The 20,655-nt window shown below is 39.4% G+C and overlaps 1 protein-coding gene across 1 annotated transcript in view; it reads left to right on the top strand.

Moving 5' to 3' along the window:
• LOC143886181 (DEA(D/H)-box RNA helicase family protein) overlaps positions 1 to 20,655 on the top strand; it is a 90,091-nt gene that overhangs the window by 35,517 nt on the left and 33,919 nt on the right. The window contains exons 8-11 of the mRNA XM_077390135.1: positions 9,164 to 9,259; positions 10,759 to 10,861; positions 18,540 to 18,602; positions 19,046 to 19,107. Of these exons, the coding sequence (XP_077246250.1) occupies positions 9,164 to 9,259; positions 10,759 to 10,861; positions 18,540 to 18,602; positions 19,046 to 19,107 (324 nt within the window). The remainder of the gene's footprint in view (positions 1 to 9,163; positions 9,260 to 10,758; positions 10,862 to 18,539; positions 18,603 to 19,045; positions 19,108 to 20,655) is intronic.

A 20,655-nucleotide genomic window follows, 5' to 3' on the forward strand; every position in this document is an offset into this window, starting at 1 on the left:
TAGCGGGTCAGGCTATCAGTGTAAGTGGGTCCTGGGCTTTCGGTTCGAAGGTCACCGAAACCGATTTTGGGCTTGAAATAAGCCCATTAGCAATTAATAATCAAAATCTACTGGAGCCTTTATTGATTCTGATTGGTGGGCCCAATATTAGTAGCCGAAGTTTGTCTTCTAATTGTGCTTTTGGTGGCTCGTGGGAAGGCGAAGGGTCTATAAACAATAGTAGCTACTCTATTTCATTCAAGGAAGAATTCTATGTGGAGGAAGATGAGGCGGGTGACTGCTATTTGGTTGTGATGAGCAGAAACTTGGTCATAAGGGGGGTTGCTTCTTGTCTGGACTTTGACTCCAAGGAAGAGATAGATGATCGCTCTCAGGAAGTATTCTCGCGAGTTGGAATTCCGCCAAAGACCCATTTATCTACCTTAAAGCTAGCAATAATTGGTTTTTCAATGTGTTTCTGTGATAGCATTCGAATGGAGGTGCTTGGAAGGGGTCCTCTTTGTCTTAATTCCTTTGATAATCTGGTTACCATTTCCATGGAAAATATGAATCTCAGTAAGAATTATATTGTGGAATGCTTGGGGGAGAAAAGATTCAGTGGGGTGATTGATCCAAAGGAGCCGGTGGGAGATACTCTGTCCTTGCAGACATGGTTTTAAATTTCGGCCGAAATATTTCGGTTTCTGCTAAAACGAAATGAAATGCACAGAGTTTCGGAAAAGTACAAAATTTAAGCCGAAACGTTTCTGAAATTTCGGCTGTGTCGGTGAAATTTCGTTTCACAGAGTCGGAAAAGTAGAAAATTTCGCCCGAAATTTCGGAAATTTCGCTTCTCTGATTTTACAAGATTTTGTCCGAAATTTCGTACCGAAACCGAAACGTTTCGGTTTCGCTGGTGACCGAAACCGAAACCGAGATTTAAAACCTTGCTTGCAGAAGTGTTGTGTCCGTGGTAGTGCCAGTGAGATAAAAAGGTGTTGGGTTTACATCCTATAGCTGGCTCCAATACTCAGATGTTTCAAAAATTATGTTCTGAGGAGCACAATTCTATGTCTCAGCATTCGGTTTCTTTGGGTAATAAGGAGTTTTGGGAGGGATCTCAGGAAGTAGTGGTGGATTTTTGTGTGAACCATACTTTGGGTGTTTGCAAAGAATTGGGTGTGGTCTATGTTGGTCGTGAGGAGGAATTCAAGGCGGAGATTAAATCAGTTTAGTTAAGGGACTCAGAGGCTCAAGGGACTACTGAAAAAGGACTAGAAGAATTCGTAAAAAAGAAAGCTCGGGAATTACAAAGGCTAAAATCCGATATTAATTATGATGGAGGAACGTCTGGGGTTGGATCCCTATCGGAGCAGCGTGGGAGGAAGGGGAGGAACAGCGGAATTGAAGGTCCATTATGAAGATAGTCTCATGGAATTCTAACGGATTGGGGCTCATGATAAAAAGATTCAGGTGAAGGAGTTATTAAAAAAAGTGAATCCAAATCTTATTTGTATCCAGGAAACAATGATGGAATCCATTTCTAGAAGGGTCATAAGAAGTTTGGGAGTGAGGTCGGAATGGGATTTTGAGTATGTTCCTTCTGTGGGGGCTTCAGGGGGCATATTAGTGGTTTGGTATGGGTCCAATTGGAAGAAGCAAGATGTATGGCGGGGTAAGTTTTCTATTTCTGTGGCTCTTAAAAAAGTGGAGGATGTGTCGATGTGGTTGTTTACTAGAGTCTATAGTCCGGTTCTAAGGGAAGAAAAAGGGTCTTTTTGGGAAGAGTTGGGGAGGGTTAGGAATTCTTGTTCCTTGGTGCATAGGTGGAGATTTCATTGAAGTTGAGGCAGTAGGGGAGAGAGCGGGCTGTCTAAGAACTAGTCAAAATATGAGGGTTTTTGTAGATTTCATTGCTGAGCATGAGCTTGTTGATCTTCCATTAGTTGGTGCATTTTTTACATGGTCTAGAGGAGAAAGCCGTAGTCGATTAGCTCGCTTTTTGATTTCGCCTGAATGGTTGGATATAGTTCCGAGAGTTTTTCAAAGAGCATTGGTTCACTCAGAATTGGAGCATTGTCCTATTCTTCTTGATCCGAGATTGGAATCATGGGGCCTGCCTCCTTTCAGATTGAAAATTGTGTGGCTTAGTTATCTTCATATGGAGGAGAGGTTGGGAGAGTGGTGGGAGGCCTGTCAAGTGGAGGGGCCAGCGGATGTGTTATAGGTCATACGTTAAGATTTGTTAAGAAGAAATTGAAAGAGTGGGTTGAGGAGAGGAAGAAGCAATTGGTTGGAGAATAGGATGGTAGAGTTGGTAGCTCTGGATGAGAGTGGTTTGGGGGCAAAGGAGTGGGAAGAGTCGGGTAAAGTTAAGCAAGAGCATAAGGCTATTCTTCTTCATGATGAAATAACATGGCGTCAAAAATCCAGAGTGAAAGTGGTTGTTGGAAGTGGACAAAAATTCAGCATACTTTCATGCTATGGCTAGTGCTAGAAGAGAATAGAATTGAATCTTTAAATGTTAATGACCTCGTGGTTTCCAGTAAGGAGGGGGTTACCTCGACAGTTGTTGACTTTTTCTCTTCCTTATACCGTCTGATAATATTTCACGCCCTATACCTGAGGAGGTGGAATTTAACAGTTTAAGTCTAGAGGAGAGCTCTAAGTTGGAAAAGCATTTTGAGATTGAGGAGATTGAAAAACGAGTGTTCTCTCTGGCAAGAGATAAAGATCCTGGACCTGATGGATTTTGCTTAGCATTTTTCCAGGTTTGTTGATCTTATGTCAAGAATGATATCTTAAGATTTTTCAGTGAGTTCCATGAGGGTGTGTCACTCGACAGGGGTTTGGGCGTTACTTTCATAGCTTTGATCCCTAAGGTGGAGGGAGCTTCAAGGGTCTTCGAGTTTCGGCCTATCAGCTTAGTTGGTTGTTTATACAAAGTCTTAGCTACAGTGTTGGCGGATCGGCTCAAAATGGTACTCGCTTCCATTATCTCTAATGGTCAAAGTGCTTTTATTAGTAAGACACAAATTTTAGATTGCTCTCTTATTGCAAATGAAACCATAGATTCATATATAAGAAATGGTGAAAAGGGGGTGTTGTGCAAACTTGATATGGAGAAGGCCTATGATAGAGTGGAATGGGATTGTTTAGATTATCTTCTTGGAAGAATGGGTTTTGGGAGTATTTGGAGAGGATGGATAAGGAAGTGTGTCTCCGCTGCTTGGTTTTCTATTCTTTTAAATGGTTCTCCTAAAGGCTTCTTCAAGTCCTCTAGAGGCTTAAGGCAAGGGGATCCCCTATCACCTTTCCTTTTTGTTATAATAGCGGAAACTCTTACCAAGTTGATTCAAAAAGGCAGCGTGAAGGGTCTGTATGAAGGCTTTATCATTGGGAAAGAAAAAGTGGAAATGTCGATTTTGCAATTTGCAGATGATATACTTTTATTTTGTGCTCCATACTCTGTTAAAATTCTGAATCTCAAGGCGACTCTTAGATGTTATGTATTTATCACAGGTCAATGGTCCAATTTCCAGAAATCAAGATTGTATGCGATAAATATTTCTTCAAGGGAAGCTTGCTGTTTTGCAAAAATTCTTGGTTGCAAATTAGATTCTCTCCCTTCAACCTACCTTGGTTTACCATTGGGGGTGGGAAGACCGAACAAACCTCTTTGGTATCCAATTGTAGAAAAGATAGAGAGAAGATTGGAAACTTGGAAGAGAAATCTAGTTTCAAAAGGGGGAGATTGACTCTGGTGAAGTCGGTCTTGACTAATATTCCGGTGTATTATTTAAGTGTCCAGTAAGTGTGTCTTTGAGAATTGAGCAGATTCAACGAAGATTCTTATGGGGTGGATCGGATGATAAAAAAGATATTCCTTTGGTGAAATGGGAGAAGGTTTGTATTCCTATTAAGAATGGTGGATTGGGCATTAGAAGCATTAAAGGTTTTAAGTAAATGGCTTTGACGGTTTGGGGATGAGCAATCTTCTCTATGGGTGAAGGTGATAGGTAGCAAGTATGGTTTCTTATCAGGAGGATGGGAATCAGATGATATCTTTGCTAAGAAGGGTTTAACAGTTTGGCGAGACATATTCAGCATGAGGCATGAGTTTAATCAGGGAATCTGATTTAAAGTATACTCAGGGGATCGTCTCAGATTCTGGTTAGATGCGTGGTGTGCAAAGGATTCTCTGGGAGACCTATTTCCAGATTTGTTGTTGGTTGCCTCAAGCAAGGAATCTCTTGTGTGTGAATGTTTTGACCGCGTTGATGACAGGGTGATTTGGAGACCGAGATTCAGGAGGATTTTTTTGATAGAGAGCTTAATTCTATCTCGCAATTGTTGAAGCTCATTGAAGGGTGCTATATCAAGAGAAGTGGGTCAGATAGAGGAATAAGGATATGGAACTCTTCCGGTTTTTTTTACGGTGAAGTCTTTCTACTTTAGATGCTCACCAATTAATGAGGATTCTCTTTCGGCCAAGGTGTGAAAATCTCATTGCCCCCCTAGAGTATGCTTCTTTGGGTGGGCAATTAGCAGTGGGAGAATCCAAACAATTGAATTTTTTAGGAGAAGGGGTATGTGGCTAGTGGATCATTGTCCTCTTTGCTTGGAGGATGGAGAATCCATAGATCATATGTTTATCCATTGTAAAGTAGCGAGAGAAATTTGGGGTATGATACTAGCGAGATTCAGAATTCAATGGGTGTTCCCATCATCAATATCGCAACTTCTTGAATGTTGGGATTATGTGCCTTGGAAGAAGAAGGGGAAAGTCTTATGGAGGATTTGTCTTTTGGCGATGTAGTGGTCCTTATGGAAAGAAAGAAATGCGAGAGTTTTTGAGGGGAAAGCCAAGTCTCCATATTGGGTGTTCATCAAAATAATTGCTTTAGCTATTCTGTGGGCGAGGAGTCTTCCTTTGTTTAGATTTGTATCGGCTTTTGACCTTTGGGAGGGTTGGCGGATTGTTTGCAATGAGGTCGAAAGAAGACCTCGAGTCATTCAGCAATGGGTCCCGCCTCCTCATGGTTATTTCAAATTAAATTTTGATGGAGCTTGCTTTGGCAACCCGGGTCCATCGGGTATTGGAGGTTTATATAGAGATGATCTTGGGGAGGTTGTGTGGGCGTTTTCGGGCCCAAGTGGAAGAGGGGATTCAAGTGAGGCGGAAGTTAGAGTGGCGTATAATGGAATTTTGCACTTAAGTATAGACCAATTGGACAAGGTGATAGTGGAAGGAGATTCTTTTTTTTTTTAAAATGGGTGGAAGGAGATTCTTCTAACGTTGTTAGGTGGCTATCGGGGGTGGTGTCCCCTCCTTAGAGGTTTCTTAGTTTTTTTGATGAGATATCAGATTGGGTGGCTGGGTCCTCTATCATCTTTGATCATGTTAGAAGAACGGGCAATGGTGAAGCCGATTCTTTAGCCAAGTCGGGAGTTAGCAGGTTGGACATGGAGTGGTTTGACTTCCTCCCTCTGTGAATTATATCTCGTATTTCTTTTTTCCCTTATGTAATGTTTGAGGACCATCCCGGTTCCCCATTAATTCAATATATCATTATTTAAAAAAAAAAGAAAAGGAAAAAAGAAAGTCCACGACCGAGGGAAACATAAATCCCTAAAATTAAGGAAACAGAAAAATCTCGCAAAGAAGGGAATGAGTCCTCCACTTTTCAAAAAGAGGGAATTACGTAACTCCCCACAAAAGGGGAAGTTGTGAGCGTGGAATCTTAGATAAGGGATGAGGTGGCATTCACAACGACTCCAAGAAGAGAAATTGGAGATCGTGAAATTGATAATGGGTACAGTGGCACTTGCCATCTACTTAAAAAGAATTCTATAAATAGAGGGAAGATCCTTTGGAAAAAGGGATCTGATCTTTTGGAGGAAAAAGCTACACAAAGAAGAATAAGGACAAAAGAAGAAAAAAAGGAGAAAAAGGTGAGAAAAGATTTCTCGCACTAATGGTTTCTATTTCTTTTTCGTAGACTTCTTCCAAAAGGTTCCAAAAAGGAGACATGGAAGAAGACCTTTATCCTTCGGGAGAAAGAAGAAAATCTCTTTAGAATCTCTTCCCAGAGACTCTCTAAAGGGAGAAGACCTTTCTCTTCTGTGAGAAAGATGATAAAGATGACAGTTTCCCAAAAGGAAGAAGGCCTTTCTCCTTCGGGAGACAGAAGAAAATCCCTTTAAAATCTCTTCCCAGAGACTCTAAATGTCTCTTTAGAATCTTTTCTCAGAGACTCTCTGAGGGGAGAAAACCTTTCTCCTCCGTGAGAAAGATGATAAAGATGACAGTTCCCCAAAAGGAAGAAGACCTTTCTACTTCGGGAGAGAGAAGAAAATCCCTCCGGAAGAGAGATGATAAAGAAGATGAAAGAAAATCCCTTCAGAATCTGTTCCCATTAACTCTTTAAAGGGAGAAAACCTTTCTCCTTGACTCAAAAGAGTTCCTCTTCAGAAGACTCCCTTACGAAGGAGTCGAAATAAAAATCATCAGAGAGTCGAATCCACTCTCTCTTGGGATGATAATCATAACTTGTATTTAGGTAGGGAACCTCTTGATGGATAATAATCAGAGGTATTTTCTTCTTCAAGAAATGTAATTAACGACCATTAGAGCCGGAAGTGTACGACCCCTACCAAAATTAATAAAACCTCTTCTCGCAAGAGGGAAATTTAACCTCAATGCGTTTTATGTGTGATTCTCTTTTTCGTGATTGTGAAATTTGTTGCGAACACAATCCAACCATTTTTAATGGTTACAAACAATGCTGAAAATATGGAGAAAGGAAGTCTTTAGAGATGTATTTCAGAACTTAAGAGATGCTGAAGACATGGTTACTTTGGCTGAAAATTCGTATGATCAGAATCCCTCAAAATGCCGAATCTTTGGCTCTCGCTCGTCAGAACCTGCATCAATCTCTGTTAAAAGAAGAAATATTTATGAGGCAAAAAAGTCAAAGGAAAAGTGGATGAAAGGTGACAAAACGACGTTTTTCTTTTTTCATGGATTGGTAATGCATAAAATATCTTATAATGGCATAAATCATGGTTTTAAGTTTCTCCGAAACGGCCGGAATGTTTCTGTTTCCATCCCCACCGAAACATCTCAATGAATTCCTTCCACATAATTGTTTTGTGATTGGTTTGTGATTTGTAGGGACTCTATTTCCCCCCGGAGAACCAATATGTATGGGTTCCTCCCCATGTCGGATGGCTAAAACTGAATTTTGATAGGTATAGCAAGGTCATAATGATGAACACTGCTAAGACTTGGAAAGCAGGAACTGAGGGTAGTGTTTCAACTGCTAAAGGTGCTTTATTATTCGGCTTATGCAAGTCCAAGTGGTGATAGTCTGGCGAGAAAGGCGGAAATTTGGCCACTTTGACGGGGATTTAGTACTTGGAGGGGGTTTCTGTCACTAAAGTTTGGATTGTGTAGGTGACTCCTCTAATACCATATCGTTATTCCAAGAAAATAGTAATCCTCATTTGAGACAGAGAAGGTCATTTTTAGGTATGTAGTTTTTCTGATTGCCCTGAGCTATAAAGCACGGGTACTCTATGGAGGCCCACACACCGGTATCGGGTGTGTATTGGGTCCAGGTGTGCTCGGGTATGGACCCAAACATCATCGGGAGGATGAGGGTGTACCCGGGTGCACCCGCACTCTCCGGAGGCCCTCATCATCCGCCCTGGGTCCGCCCTGGGTACTCTCTGGAGGCCTACACACCCATATTGGTGATGTTATCGTTATTTGATTGTTCTCCAATTAAATTGTTTGAATTCTTTAATAAATTTTTATAATATATAATAAAATATAAAATATATTATAGTCAGCGTACCCCAACGTACACATATCCTATTTTTTTTAAAAAATCATGTATCCATGTACCCGTATCGTGTCGTACCCGCACCCCGTACCTGTGTCCGTGCTTCATAGGCCCTGAGTCCTCCCTCACTTATATGTATTGTGAAGGAAAATGTAGGGCAGATTATTTCGTAAATTTTGGGGTTAATTGGATTGAGTCGAGGGTGTGGGATGAGATGCTCTTTTGTAGTGTGTATGCCTTTTGCGGTATATGTTTGGGTGACCAGCCTTTTTATTTCCTTCATGCTTTAATAAAATCTAACTGTTCACGATAAATCAAAGGACATTATGCAATAATTTATTGTAACGATGCCACAAGTTGGAGGATTTGTGTTCACTTTTTGGCGAGTGGTTCTTCCCCTATATCCATTTTGAAGGAAACCCAGAGTCTGACTCTCCAGCTAACTATGCTGTTCATTGTAGAGACATTGTAGTGTCACATGAAATCCCTGAGTTGTAACTTGTAATTTTCTTTATTTTTTTTCTTGTTCTCTTTCTTTCTCTTCTGCAGCCTCTGGCCCCCTTTTTTGTTTTATGAAAAATCGGTCCAAAAGAAAGTTTTGATGATAAAATTTTTTCATTCCAATAAAAGAAAAGAAAAAAGAAAAGAAAGATTTGATGACACTACTAGTATTTTTTTAGCAGTTGGTTTCTTCTGTTACAGAATAAAACATTGTTTGCAGTTGGGCAAATTCGGCCTGAAAATTAAGCAATTCAGAGGGATTAGTCAGAGAATATGATAATATTTCTTTGTTACACCTTTGCTTGTATTTGCTACTCTGTTATTTTTTTTGATATCTTTTCATTATAATAAGTGTTGAACTTACCAACCTCTCCAGAAGCTTATGCTGTTGGAGAAAGGCGTTATTTATCTTTTATACTTTAACACTCCCCCGCACGTGTGGCCCACTTGGCAAACACGTGGCACATGTGGTCCCACTTTTGGCCGACCATCTCATCTGGATTTTTGCTATCCGGGAGGTTTGAACTCGAGACCTTTGGCTCTGATACCATGTTAACTAACCAACTTCTCCAGAAGCTTAAGCTGTTGGAGAAAAGTGTTATTTATCTTTTATACTTTAACAATAAGTATTATGTTTATGTTTGAAACACTTGAGTTTGTTTCTTGTCATTTAGGTTGCAATATTTTATCATTTATATAGCAATATTTTTCATTCTTATTGGGATATTCTTTATAAATTGTGATTGGATTATGATTGCTATTATTTTATTGTTTCTTATTTTAATGTTTGAGCTTTATCCAACCGCTCCATAATTATGATCACTTTCGTGCAGGGTAGTTAGGATAAGACGTATGCGGGAAGTAAATCAGGAGGCAGTTCTTCTTGCACTATGCTCCAAAACCTTCACCAGCAAAGTGATCATTTTCAGGTATTTATCATAACATATCATGAGAAAAATACTGTTTTCTTCATTAGCAATATATTTTTTATGCAACCAGTGGTCAAACCACAAGCTCATCTTGGAAATTAGCTTTTTTACTCTTGAGTTTGATTAGGCTTTGTCAATGAATAACTTGCTATTTTTTAAAAGGTTTGCCACTTGGTAGTTGTTTTATAAAATTGGAGTTTGGACTTGGAATGCAGAGCCAACCAAACCAAGTCAACTCAGCCGAGTTTTGAGACTAACGATCATTGTAGGTTCATAAATTTCTGGTTGAAGATTTTTTAGAGACATAGCAATGGTTGTGAGTCTTGTGACAGCATAGCAATCCACCTCTTTCACTCTCAATCAAACTCTTGCAACCACACCAACCATCTAAATCTTTCCTTTTTATCATTCTTGCTTGTGTAATCTATATCCTGGATCACCATTCTTGGAAGAATGATACTCCACAGGACATCCAATCAAAACCTAGCTCCAAATCTTCACACTTCCTCAGATAAAAAAGAGGAAGCAGATAATTTATAAAAGCGGAGCTGAAGAGCAACCCCATTTCCCCTGGAAGCCCTTGGATGGGGGTCTTCTTTTACATATATCACCAAACAAAATAGCAAACACTAGACGATAAGAGTCGAAGATGACATAGGAGACTAAGATTAACATTTCGTAGTGAAAAAGGGTTAAAAACCCATTGCGACTTACAAGAGAAAGTACTGGAAATAATTGACATGGCAGCAAAAAAGAACGTAATTTTCAGACCAGAAAACTAAACAAACCACGAAATGACTATTTAATCAAGACCATATGTTGTCACAAACATTGCTTTGTCCCGGACCCAGCCTCCGAGTCGTGGCCATCTCAAAATCCTCGTCGAGCAAGCAGCCACCCTTGTCCGCTGTCTTAGCAGCGCCAACACCACCAGCGGCTTATTCCTTTTCCCTGTTCTGAACCCTGATCTGCCTTTTCACCCTCAACCCCTTCACCACACCCACTGCTGATGAATTTTTTGGGGTCACCCCCATGGACAGGGCTGCAAATAGATTGGTCTGATGCGCTCCGATGGTTATCATAGATTTTCTTACAAGAATGGCAGTCTGGGATGGGAGAGGGTAAAAAATGGGTGTGGAAATATTATTTCGACGCGCGCGCGTACACTATATATATATGGAGAGAGAGAGAGAGAGAGAGAGAGAGAGAGAGAGAGAGAGAGAGAGAGAGAGAGAGAGAGAGGAATGCTAAAGTGAAGGGTACCCTTGCAAAAACCAGCCGCTAGGGCGCCCCATCTTATTCACGTCCACTTAAAAATGTAAAAGTAATGGAATAATTAATACACTTTGATGACGTGTATCCAATGGGGGTGTCCTTGCGGCTGGTTTTTGCAAGGGTGCCCTTCACTTTAGCATTCCTCCTATGTGCGCACGCGTGCATGTGTGTACGTGTTGAGAATGCTGTGCTATAACATATTGACGTGATGTTTCTGGTGGCAGTGGAACAAAGCAGGCTGCACATAGGTTGAAGATTTTATTTGGTCTATCTGGATATAAAGCTGCTGAACTTCATGGTAATCTTACCCAGGTTCAGCGTCTTGATGTGAGTGGCATTATTCTCTAATATTAGATTTTGCATCCTTAAATGTGGTAATAGTTTGCCTGTTTTGGGGAATCATTAATCCTGTTAGATGTACAATACAATTATTTTAAAGATTTGGTTGTGATTTGAAATTTCATGAGCTGATAGCTATAAGTTCTCACTTCTTTCAATTAGAATTCTCTCTTTAACTGGCTTGCTGCTTTCCGATAGTTCTAATTGTTGGAATCTGATTGTTACCCTGGCATCATTTTCCAATTAATTGTTGTTTTCTATTTTTTTTTACGAAATTAACTGTAGTTGCTACAATTCTTGAACTTATAGCTTATTGAAGAGAGGTTGTAAATAAGGCAAAAGCTTGCCATTCACAAAACAAGGCAAAAGCTTGAGTTTTTGATCATTGGAAAGAGGTTTTTGATGCACATATTCTAACGTTTTATTATTCCCATGTGGTAATGTAGATGGGAATAATAAAAAAAATATTATTCCCCTCACCATGGATAGGGTACAGATCCTAAATGTTGAAAACGCCTGGGTGATGCCACATTCATCCTCATTTTCTTTGTTTGAATTTCTTGATTCAAATGGAGGCGAAATGTTTCTTCGAAGGTGTGATGATTCATTCTTCTGTCTTTTTTTTCCATCTGAGCTCCAATGTGCTTCATGTTGCTCGAAGTAATTAGTCTGTTGGAAGAGCCAATCGTTTGTTGATTGTGCAATGATCGGAGTAGAAAAATTCCCACCCGTCATGCCAATCATTATATTCGACATGTCGAATCTTTTCAAGCGAAGGAGTATGATAGGGACCATCCTAGGGGCCATATTTTGAAAGTGTTTTAGCTGTCTTTTAACTCCCTTAAGTTAAATGAGGGGTATTGTGGTCTTTCATGGTTTTAAATTTCCTCGAAGTTTCCTCGAAATGACTGAAATTTTTTTATTTCTGTCCCACCGAAACGAAATCTACATGATTTCCTATCCCATCATTTTCCCCCAAAATTTTGACCTAAATTCCCAAAATTCGACCGAAATTTCCGAATTGGTCGGAACGACAAAAAAAGAAAGATGTTATTTGCATTTCATTTCATTAATGTAGAGAATGATGTTTGGTAGGGAACATCATTGAACTGCTTCATGTTGTTCGAAGTACTTAGTCTGTTGGAAGGGCCAATCGTTTGTAGATTGTGCAATGATCAGAGTGGAAAAATTCCCACCCGTCATGACAATTATTATATTCGACCTGTCTTCCTCGAAATTTCCCCAAAATGACCGAAATATTTTTATTTCCATCCCACTAAAACGAAATCTACATGATTTCCTTTCCCATCATTTTTTCCCAAAATTTTGACCGAAATTCCCAAAATTCGATCGAAATTTCTGGAATGGTCGACAAAAAAAGAAAGATATTCCTTATTCATAAAAAGAAACAAAGAAAGAAAGATATTATTTGCGTTTCATTCATTAATGTAGAGAATGATGTTTGGTAGGGAACATCATTGAACTGCATAACAAAGTAACTGTAACTTATGCATGAGATTTCATATTGGCATGGGACCAATAATACCTCGTTACTATGTGGTATTGACATAGAGTTGGGGTCCTTAGAGGGAAGGCTGATCATTGTACTTTCTTATATTTCATTACATTGTACTTCTGTATTGACTTTATTGTTCTTGACATGCACGGCAACACATATCACTAGGTGTTTGATGTGATTATGCCATTATAGATGATTTTGTTGCTTATATGATGGTTTCTAAGATGTATTTGTGCTTATTCTAGCATTTTCCAAAGTTTTATCTTAAAATTTCATCATTTGCTTATGTTTTTTTAAAAGATTAAAAGAATTCATCATTTAAATATGTTTCCATACGTTTCTGTGATTTTACAAGATTTTCACCAAAATTTCCACCGAAACCGAAATGTTTCCGCTTTCGTGCCGACCGAAATCGAAATCGAAATTTATACCTTGCTATCTTTTTCCACCAATATCATTTGGTTTCTTTGAGTTATGAGGGTTTTAAATAGGCCTCACACATGTATTATTGGAATTTTAAGTGGGGAAAAAGTTTTTAAGTCATTGGAGGGTATTTTGGTCCAAAGTGTTAGGTTTTTGTTTAGGATTTTAGAACTTTTCAGTTCTCATTATTTTCTTATATATGGTAAGCCTCAGGGCACTTTTCTTCATATGATGATATATTGGAACGATGATGAATGAAAATCAGTTTTTCTTGCTTTCTTGCAAATCATGGATGTGAAGTCTGAATCAGTTTGGCTTCATGCCCGGACGATCGACTATGGAACCTATCTTCTTAATTAGGCGGTTAATGGAGAGATTTAGAGAAAATAAAAAGGACCTTCATATGGTTTTCATTGATTTGGGGAAAGCGTATGATAGGGTTCCTAGGAATGTTATGTGGTGGGTCCTTGAAAGGAAAAAAGTGCCTACTAAATATGTTGATGTGATTAAGGATATGTAGAATGGAGCAGTAACTAGTGTCAGAACCACGGATGGCACGTCTAGTGAGTTTCCAATTACAATAGGACTGCATCAAGGATCAGCTCTAAGCGCTTATCTTTTTACGCCAGTTATGGACTGCATCAAGTATCCAGGATGAGGTGCCGTGGTGTATATTATTTGCAAATGAATTAGTATTAATCGACGAAACCAAAGCAGGAGTAAATGCTAAGTTAGAGTTATGGAGAACTACTTGGAATCCAAAGGTTTTAGACTGAGTAGGACTAAGACAGAATATATGGAATGCAACTTTAGTAATGTAAGGAGGCGAGATGAGGATGTAGTAAATATGACTGGACAGGAGGTACCTAAGAGATATCTTTCGCTATCTTGGTTCAATTCTACATAAGGAAGGAGAGATTGAAGAGGATGTTAACCATATAATAAGAGTAGGTTGGTTGAAGTGGAAGCTTTCAAGAGTTTTGTGCGACTGTAAAATCCCTACCAAGTTGAAGGGAAAGTTTTATAAGACAGCTGTGCGGCTAGCCATTACGGCTCAGGATGTTGGGCCACCAAGAAGCAGCATGTGCATGAGATGAGTGTGGCGGAGATGCGAATGCTTAGATGGATGAGCGGCCACACAAGGTTAGATAGAATTAAAAAGGAAGACATCCGTAAAAAGGTGGGGGTGGCACCAATTGAGGAGAAGATGAGAGAACACCGCTTAAGATGGTTTGGACATATCCAATGTACGCCTTTGGATGCTCCGGTGAGAAGAGGCGACTCGTGCCAAATTGGTGGGCAGACCAAAAACAACTTGATAGAAACAGTGAGGAGATACTTGATTGCTAGGAACATATCAGAGAATATGACCTTGGATATGATAGAATGGAAGAAAATAATCCACATAGAAGAACCCAAGTAGAGCCAAGATTAGAGCCGGATAGATTCCTTTCACATTCTTCATGAATTTTTTCCATAGGATTCATTTAGCCGACCCCAGCTAGTTTGGGACAAAGGCTTTGTTGAGTTGAGTTGAGTTGGGCATAGATGTGAAGTCTACTTTCTCAACTTGCGTGGCCTTGACCCCTTTGGTGCAATGCCTCGGGATTACTAGTGGGAATCTAGCACAATGCAGTGTTTCAAAACACGGATGCGATGCGGAACGTGGCAGAAGAAAATCCTCGTCGACTTGGCACGACGCGGTCAAGTACTCGGTTGACGCGGCCATAATTCGGTAGAGTCAAAGGAGTTTTTATTGACTTTGTAGGGCAAAATGCGGAACGCAGCAACAAAACATGGAACACGACCAATGTAAAAGGGAGTCAACTCGGGGGAGTCCACGATGACGCGTGGGAGTTTTAAAACTAAGCTTTTATGTGATGGCTAGGAAAAATCTAGAGTGATTCCAGATCTGATATATCTTGTTTCCCCTGCAATCTATATTTCTTTTCTTTTCTTTATTCTCTTCTTTTCTTAGTTTCGTCCACATAAACAATTTATCCGGGAACCGAATATATTCCTTTTACCTTGCCTGAAACCTCAAAATCCTATTTTTTTCTCTTGTTTTACCCATCCCATCTCAACTTAAACTATGTGTCCCTTAATCTTTCCCAAAGCCCTTGCTTGCACTTTCTAGGCAAATTTGCAACTTCGCAGCATACGCCCCTACTTTTCCGGCATATTTCTTTATCCTTCTAAACCTACCTGAAACCTAGTAGAAATATTTTTCCAATTTAATCACAAATTTTAGGACCTGAAACAGTAATTTTTATACATCCTTTTCACCCCATTGTCCCTTGATTCATCCTACATCAGTTTGGTGTCAGAGCAAAGTATTAGGCCTTCGCTCATCTTGTATGAGATTTGGTATCCGAGCGAAGTTTTTAGTCCCTCCTTCGATCGCGTTGCATCAATATTATACTAACAACATGATTTCTATCACCCATTGGGCATGAGTTCTAATTAGAACTGTTTAAAAACTGCCTGCAACAATCAACCCGCTTGAGTTGACCCCCTTTTACCTTTGTTGAGTTCTAATTTGAACCCGACTTTTGCCCTACCTAGACATTCAAAACTCGTTTCAGTTTTGGCCACATTAGTTATTGTTTCTCTTGACTCATCTCTCTTTTACCATGGCTCTGAGCTTTGAAACCTTGGGTACGAGCAAGGAAAGAACTTTGGGCCTTGCGGTGAATGAAACTCACTGCTCTTTAGCCTACTTAATTTTGACCGGATTTCTTAGGGTTATCTGGGTCCTAGCCACCAAGGGGAGTGATTAGAGACTAGGAGGGTTGAGGAGATTGTATGAGTCTTCGACATCTTGTAAACACTAATCATTTAATCGAGCGGAGATCGATTCCATTGAAAAAAGCAGATATTGAAATATTTTTAACTGTGGGCCAAAAATTTCTAAAGATGAATTGTTAGGTCCCCTATTAGTAAGAGAGGATGCAACGAATGTGATTGCTTCATTATCAAGACAGGGCTTCAGTATCAAGAAAGAATCTAGTCCTTGCAGCTAGGAAACACAATTGTGGAAGTGCAAGACCTTTGTAGATTGGTAACTCCTTACCTTAAAACTTTTTTTTATGAATGCTAAAGATAATTTATTGAAACCAAAGGACCAAGACGATCCCAATCAGTACATCAGAAGAAATACAAACAAAATAGAAACATCAAAAGATTGAGAAAAAACAACCAGATCTAGGGAGGAAGAAAATCAAAGATCTCAATGCGCTCCCTAGATACACCATCTTTGGCCAATTTATCTGCCTCACCATTTGCTGATCGTCTCACATGATTAAAAGATACGGATGGCATCCCAATCCTGTCATGTATCTCATCAAACAGTGATGCGAATCTCCACGAAACAATCTTTGATCTTCTTAACCATCCAATGACATTGAGTGAATCACCTTCGACAACCACCTTGTTTAGGTCTACATTTTGGAGTAGTTTGATTCCATAATGTACGGCGCAAACTTCTGCTTCATTAGAGTCTGCTATACCGGTATGACCACTAAAGGCCCATAATACAATTCCATTTGCATCCCTCAATAGACCTCCCATACCTGAAGGGCCTGGATTCCCCAAACTTGAACCGTCAAAATTAAGTTTTAAAATTCCTTGAATAGGCGGAGACCATTGTTTTAGAATTATTACTGTATCCCGCTACAAATCTCTTTCCAACTATGCCATAAATTATATCCCGATACGAATCCGAAACTTTCTATTGTTTTAGCCCAGGAAATAGTTAAAGCAATCACCTCATTAAATAGAAATTGTGCTCCATTTGTGTATCCCTTAAAGATCTTAGCATTACGTTCTTTCCAAATAATTCAAATGGTGGCTAAAAAGCTAACTTGCCAAAGTATCTTGCCTTTTTTCTTCCATGGTGCCGTAGCCTAGCTTTCGAAGAGCTCCCTGAAATTAGCCGGGAACACCTAAGCTATCCCAAATCTAGCCAATAATTGACCCCATGCCTCTCTAGCGACCTTGCAGTGTACTACAAGGTGATTCACCATCCTCCATACAAAGTGTACAATGATTGATAACCAACATATTTCTTTTTTCGAGGAAGTCGATGGTCTGTATCCTTTGAAGAATTGCTGCCCAACCAAACAAGCATACCCTCAAAGGTACCTTTATGTCCCATACTTTAGCTACTTTGGAGCTAGCAGGGCAAGGTAGAAGCTGATGGTAAAATGATTTAACCGTGAATTCCCCATTTGAGTTCCAGACCGAAATCCGTTTGTCTTTCCCATCTATCTTGATGTAGATCTTTTCCAAAGTCTGAAAAAGTCTTTCTACACCTTCAAGTTCTCTATCAAAGAATTTTTTTCTAAAAGATAGAGATCACACAACCTTGTTATCTGTTATGATAAAGCAATCCTTCACCATTACCTCCTTTACCGATGCTAATGCAAACAACTGCGGAAAAGCTTCCTTCAAAGGAATATCAGTGCAACACTTATCCCACCAAAACCGAACCCTGTCCTCATCATATACCCTGAATCTTGTCCCTTGCATGAATTTTGCTTGAAAACATAATACATCCCTCCATGGTGTTTTATTCCTTTTCTTGAATTTATCCTCTGATTCCCAGTGTCCTATACATGATCCTTATTTATTTTGAATCGCTTTTGCCCATAGCTGATTCTCCTCTTCTCCAAATCTCCATAGCCACTTGCCTAACATTGCTTGATTAGTCTCCTTAATTCGTCTAATGCCAAGGCCATCCGCCATAATGGGTTTGTATTCTTCCTTCTAGCTAACCAATGAAAGACCTTTCCTTACCTTAAAACTTATTCCAAGACAAAAAATGTAGTGATGAAAAATTTTGCTTGAGAGAGAGAGAGAGAGAGAGAGAGAGAGAGAGAGAGAGAGAGAGAGAGAGAGAGAGAGGCGATAGGGAAGCACCAAGAATGGGGTTAGGTCTACTTCTTTTATAATGCATTGAAGGACTTTGTATATTTTTTCGTTATTTTCCCTTTTCCTTTTTGGTGTAGCTTGGAGGGGTCACCTTATCCTTTTGTTGCTCTTCTCTTGTGCTCAATGTGCTTGACATTGTTGGCTTGCTATTTGGGTTCATAGTTTCAACCTTTTTTCTCAAGGAATTTTATTCACAAACTTGTTTATTTATTTCTGTAAATGTTTCTAAGTAATTTGGGTTCATAATTTCAAAGGCTTTTGTCACAATATTTGATTTTATTTGGATGTTAATTTTATATTTACCTTGTAATTAAAAAAAAATTCTTTATATTTGCGAATATTTTGAGATCAGGATTGTCTCCCAACTTGTCTTTTATGTTGGTGTCTGTATAGTTTTTTTTCCAAGATGTTGTAATTGCTCAATGGTTATGCACTTTCAGTCTTTCTTAATACTATTTTTAAGATGCAGCTACTTGTTCTTTGCTAATAAATTTTTTTTATTGTATTGGTTTTATCACCTGCCAATGTTTACTAGAATTACATGAAAAAAGCATATTTTTTTTCAGTCTGATGCAAAGTAATTAGTAATTAACTGATCTTGTTGGACTATTCCACTTGTTGCTAAATGGGTGCCTTCCATTTTACATCAATTAAATAATGTTTTGCACATTGTGTATTGAATTCTTATCCCTTATTTTTTTTTTTTTTTTGAATTGAGTCTCACTGCTATTTTTTCAGTTTGAATTGAATCTCAATATTATTTCTTACTTGTTTGGTTGGTTGTTTTTGAAGGCACTGGAACTTTTCAGGAAGCAGCAAGTGGATTTTCTGATTGCGACTGATGTTGCTGCCCGTGTGAGCAAAATTACTTTCTGCTTGTTTCAACTAGCCTTCTATTATAGTTAACACATTTGCTGTCATGCGCACGTGTGCTTGTTTTTGTATAGGTGTTTCTAATTTGTTTCTTCTTGACTGGATGGGATTATCCATAACCAAGGTTTTCAACATTACTTACCTGTGGGATTTTCCAAGTGGGCAGTTACTAGTGAATAGTCACCTTTGTAGTCCGGAAAACCCTGAGAGTCTTTCTGTTCTCCTGACATCCCTTTTTTTTTTTTTTTTGAAATGGTAATAGAATATATTGAAAAAATGAGAACCGAGATGGTCCTCGAGAGAACATGAATTGTATGTGTTAGTGTTTCTTGACATCCCATATAACAACCATTGCCATGATATCAGCTTACATTAAGACTGCTTTTGTTTTTTCACGATGTCTCACTTTTGGTTCTATTCTGTAGGGACTTGACATAATTGGTGTTCAAACAGTTATAAACTTTGCATGCCCACGGGACCTTACGAGGTATATGACTTCTTCACTACTTGTTGATGCTATGTATTACATCTCTAACATATGATCCATATAATTCTCTACTACATGATTAATGTGTCCCTGCTTCCACTATTGATCTGCTGAATGACTTTTTAGAATAGCTGTTTTGCATCGCCCAACTAGATTTATCATAGATCTTGATACCAAGAGGTAGTTTTCATCGTTCATTTTTGTTTTGTGATGTCTTCCCGAGTGCTTGCCCTCATTTTGACTTTGTGGTGCCTTTCGTCCATGAAATTGCCGTTGTTTTTGCTACTCAAGTGAACATTACCATGATGTTAACTTCACAATTAGAATTTGTTTCCATGATGAGATATGCACATGCAATTATGGCTTGCATTTTCTTTTGAGAGCCAACATCATAAAGCAATCAAGGGTTTTCCCTCTTGTTTGATTATTGGAGATAGATCCTCTTCATCTAGTAACATGACAAGACTGTCAGTCTTACAACTTCCATTACATGCCATACAACTACTCATAGTAGCCATATGATTCTTCTCTCTTCCATCGAGTTGGCACTTGAGAATTAAGATCTTCAATGTGGTGGATTAAGATGACCTAGTGTTAATTAAACATTATCTACTACTTTGCGGGCCCAATCCATATCACCGACTCCATAGAAGCCGAGGTTCGTGCTCTCCACCAAAGATTGACCATTTTCATCAGACAGATGGAGGGTAGTTTGGAAGTAGAAAGCAATTCCTCTAAGACAATTTTGTGCGTTAGAGGGATTTGCGACGGGCCATGGAGACTAGCCAATCTCATGGATGAGATTAAAGATCTGAGTATCTACGGCAGTTTCTCTTTTTCTTTCATTCCTATAAGCGCCAACGATTTGGTTGATTGTCTAGCCAAATTAGGAGCATCTGGCAACATTATGGTGTCTTCCTTATTGTAGAGCCTGTTACAAGGTAGGTCTTCTTGTAACGTGTGACTCCATCAAGGACCTTTCTAAATTGGTGAGATGCTTTTCTAGTTGGGATTTAACTTGAGTTAAGTTGGGATAATGATGTAATGCAAAGAGATCACTACAGAACAAATGAATCATTATCCTAGGATGCATGTGAAGATCAAGGCTCACAAACTCCCACCTATGAAGCTGACAATTTACTCGACGGGTCGTGTCTTTTCAAGCGGGGGAGTAATTTGGGGACCATCCTAGGACTGACTGTATTCAAATTTTTATGTATTATTCATGTGTCCTAGTGGTCACGGGTAAGGTCGTGAGACTTGGCCTGGTGGTCACGAGTTCGAGTGGGAGCATTGGGAGCCTTGGCACAACGGTAAGGTTGCTCCACTGTGACCCAGTCGTCACTGGTTTGTGTGTTGGAAATAGCCTCTCTGCAAAGCAGGAGTAAGGCTGCGTACATCTAGCCCTCCCCAGACCCTGCAATGGGGGGAGCCTCGTGCACTGGGCCGCCCTTTTATTCATGTGTCCTTTAAATCCCTTAAGTTATAGGAGGGTTACTACGGTCTTTTTCCACCAATATCACACCTTTCAAAATATGATGCTGACAC

This window comes from Tasmannia lanceolata, unplaced genomic scaffold, assembly GCF_043159265.1.
Source record: "Tasmannia lanceolata isolate RefF3 unplaced genomic scaffold, GAP_Taslan_0.1 ptg000011l, whole genome shotgun sequence".
Classification (NCBI taxonomy): domain Eukaryota; kingdom Viridiplantae; phylum Streptophyta; class Magnoliopsida; order Canellales; family Winteraceae; genus Tasmannia; species Tasmannia lanceolata.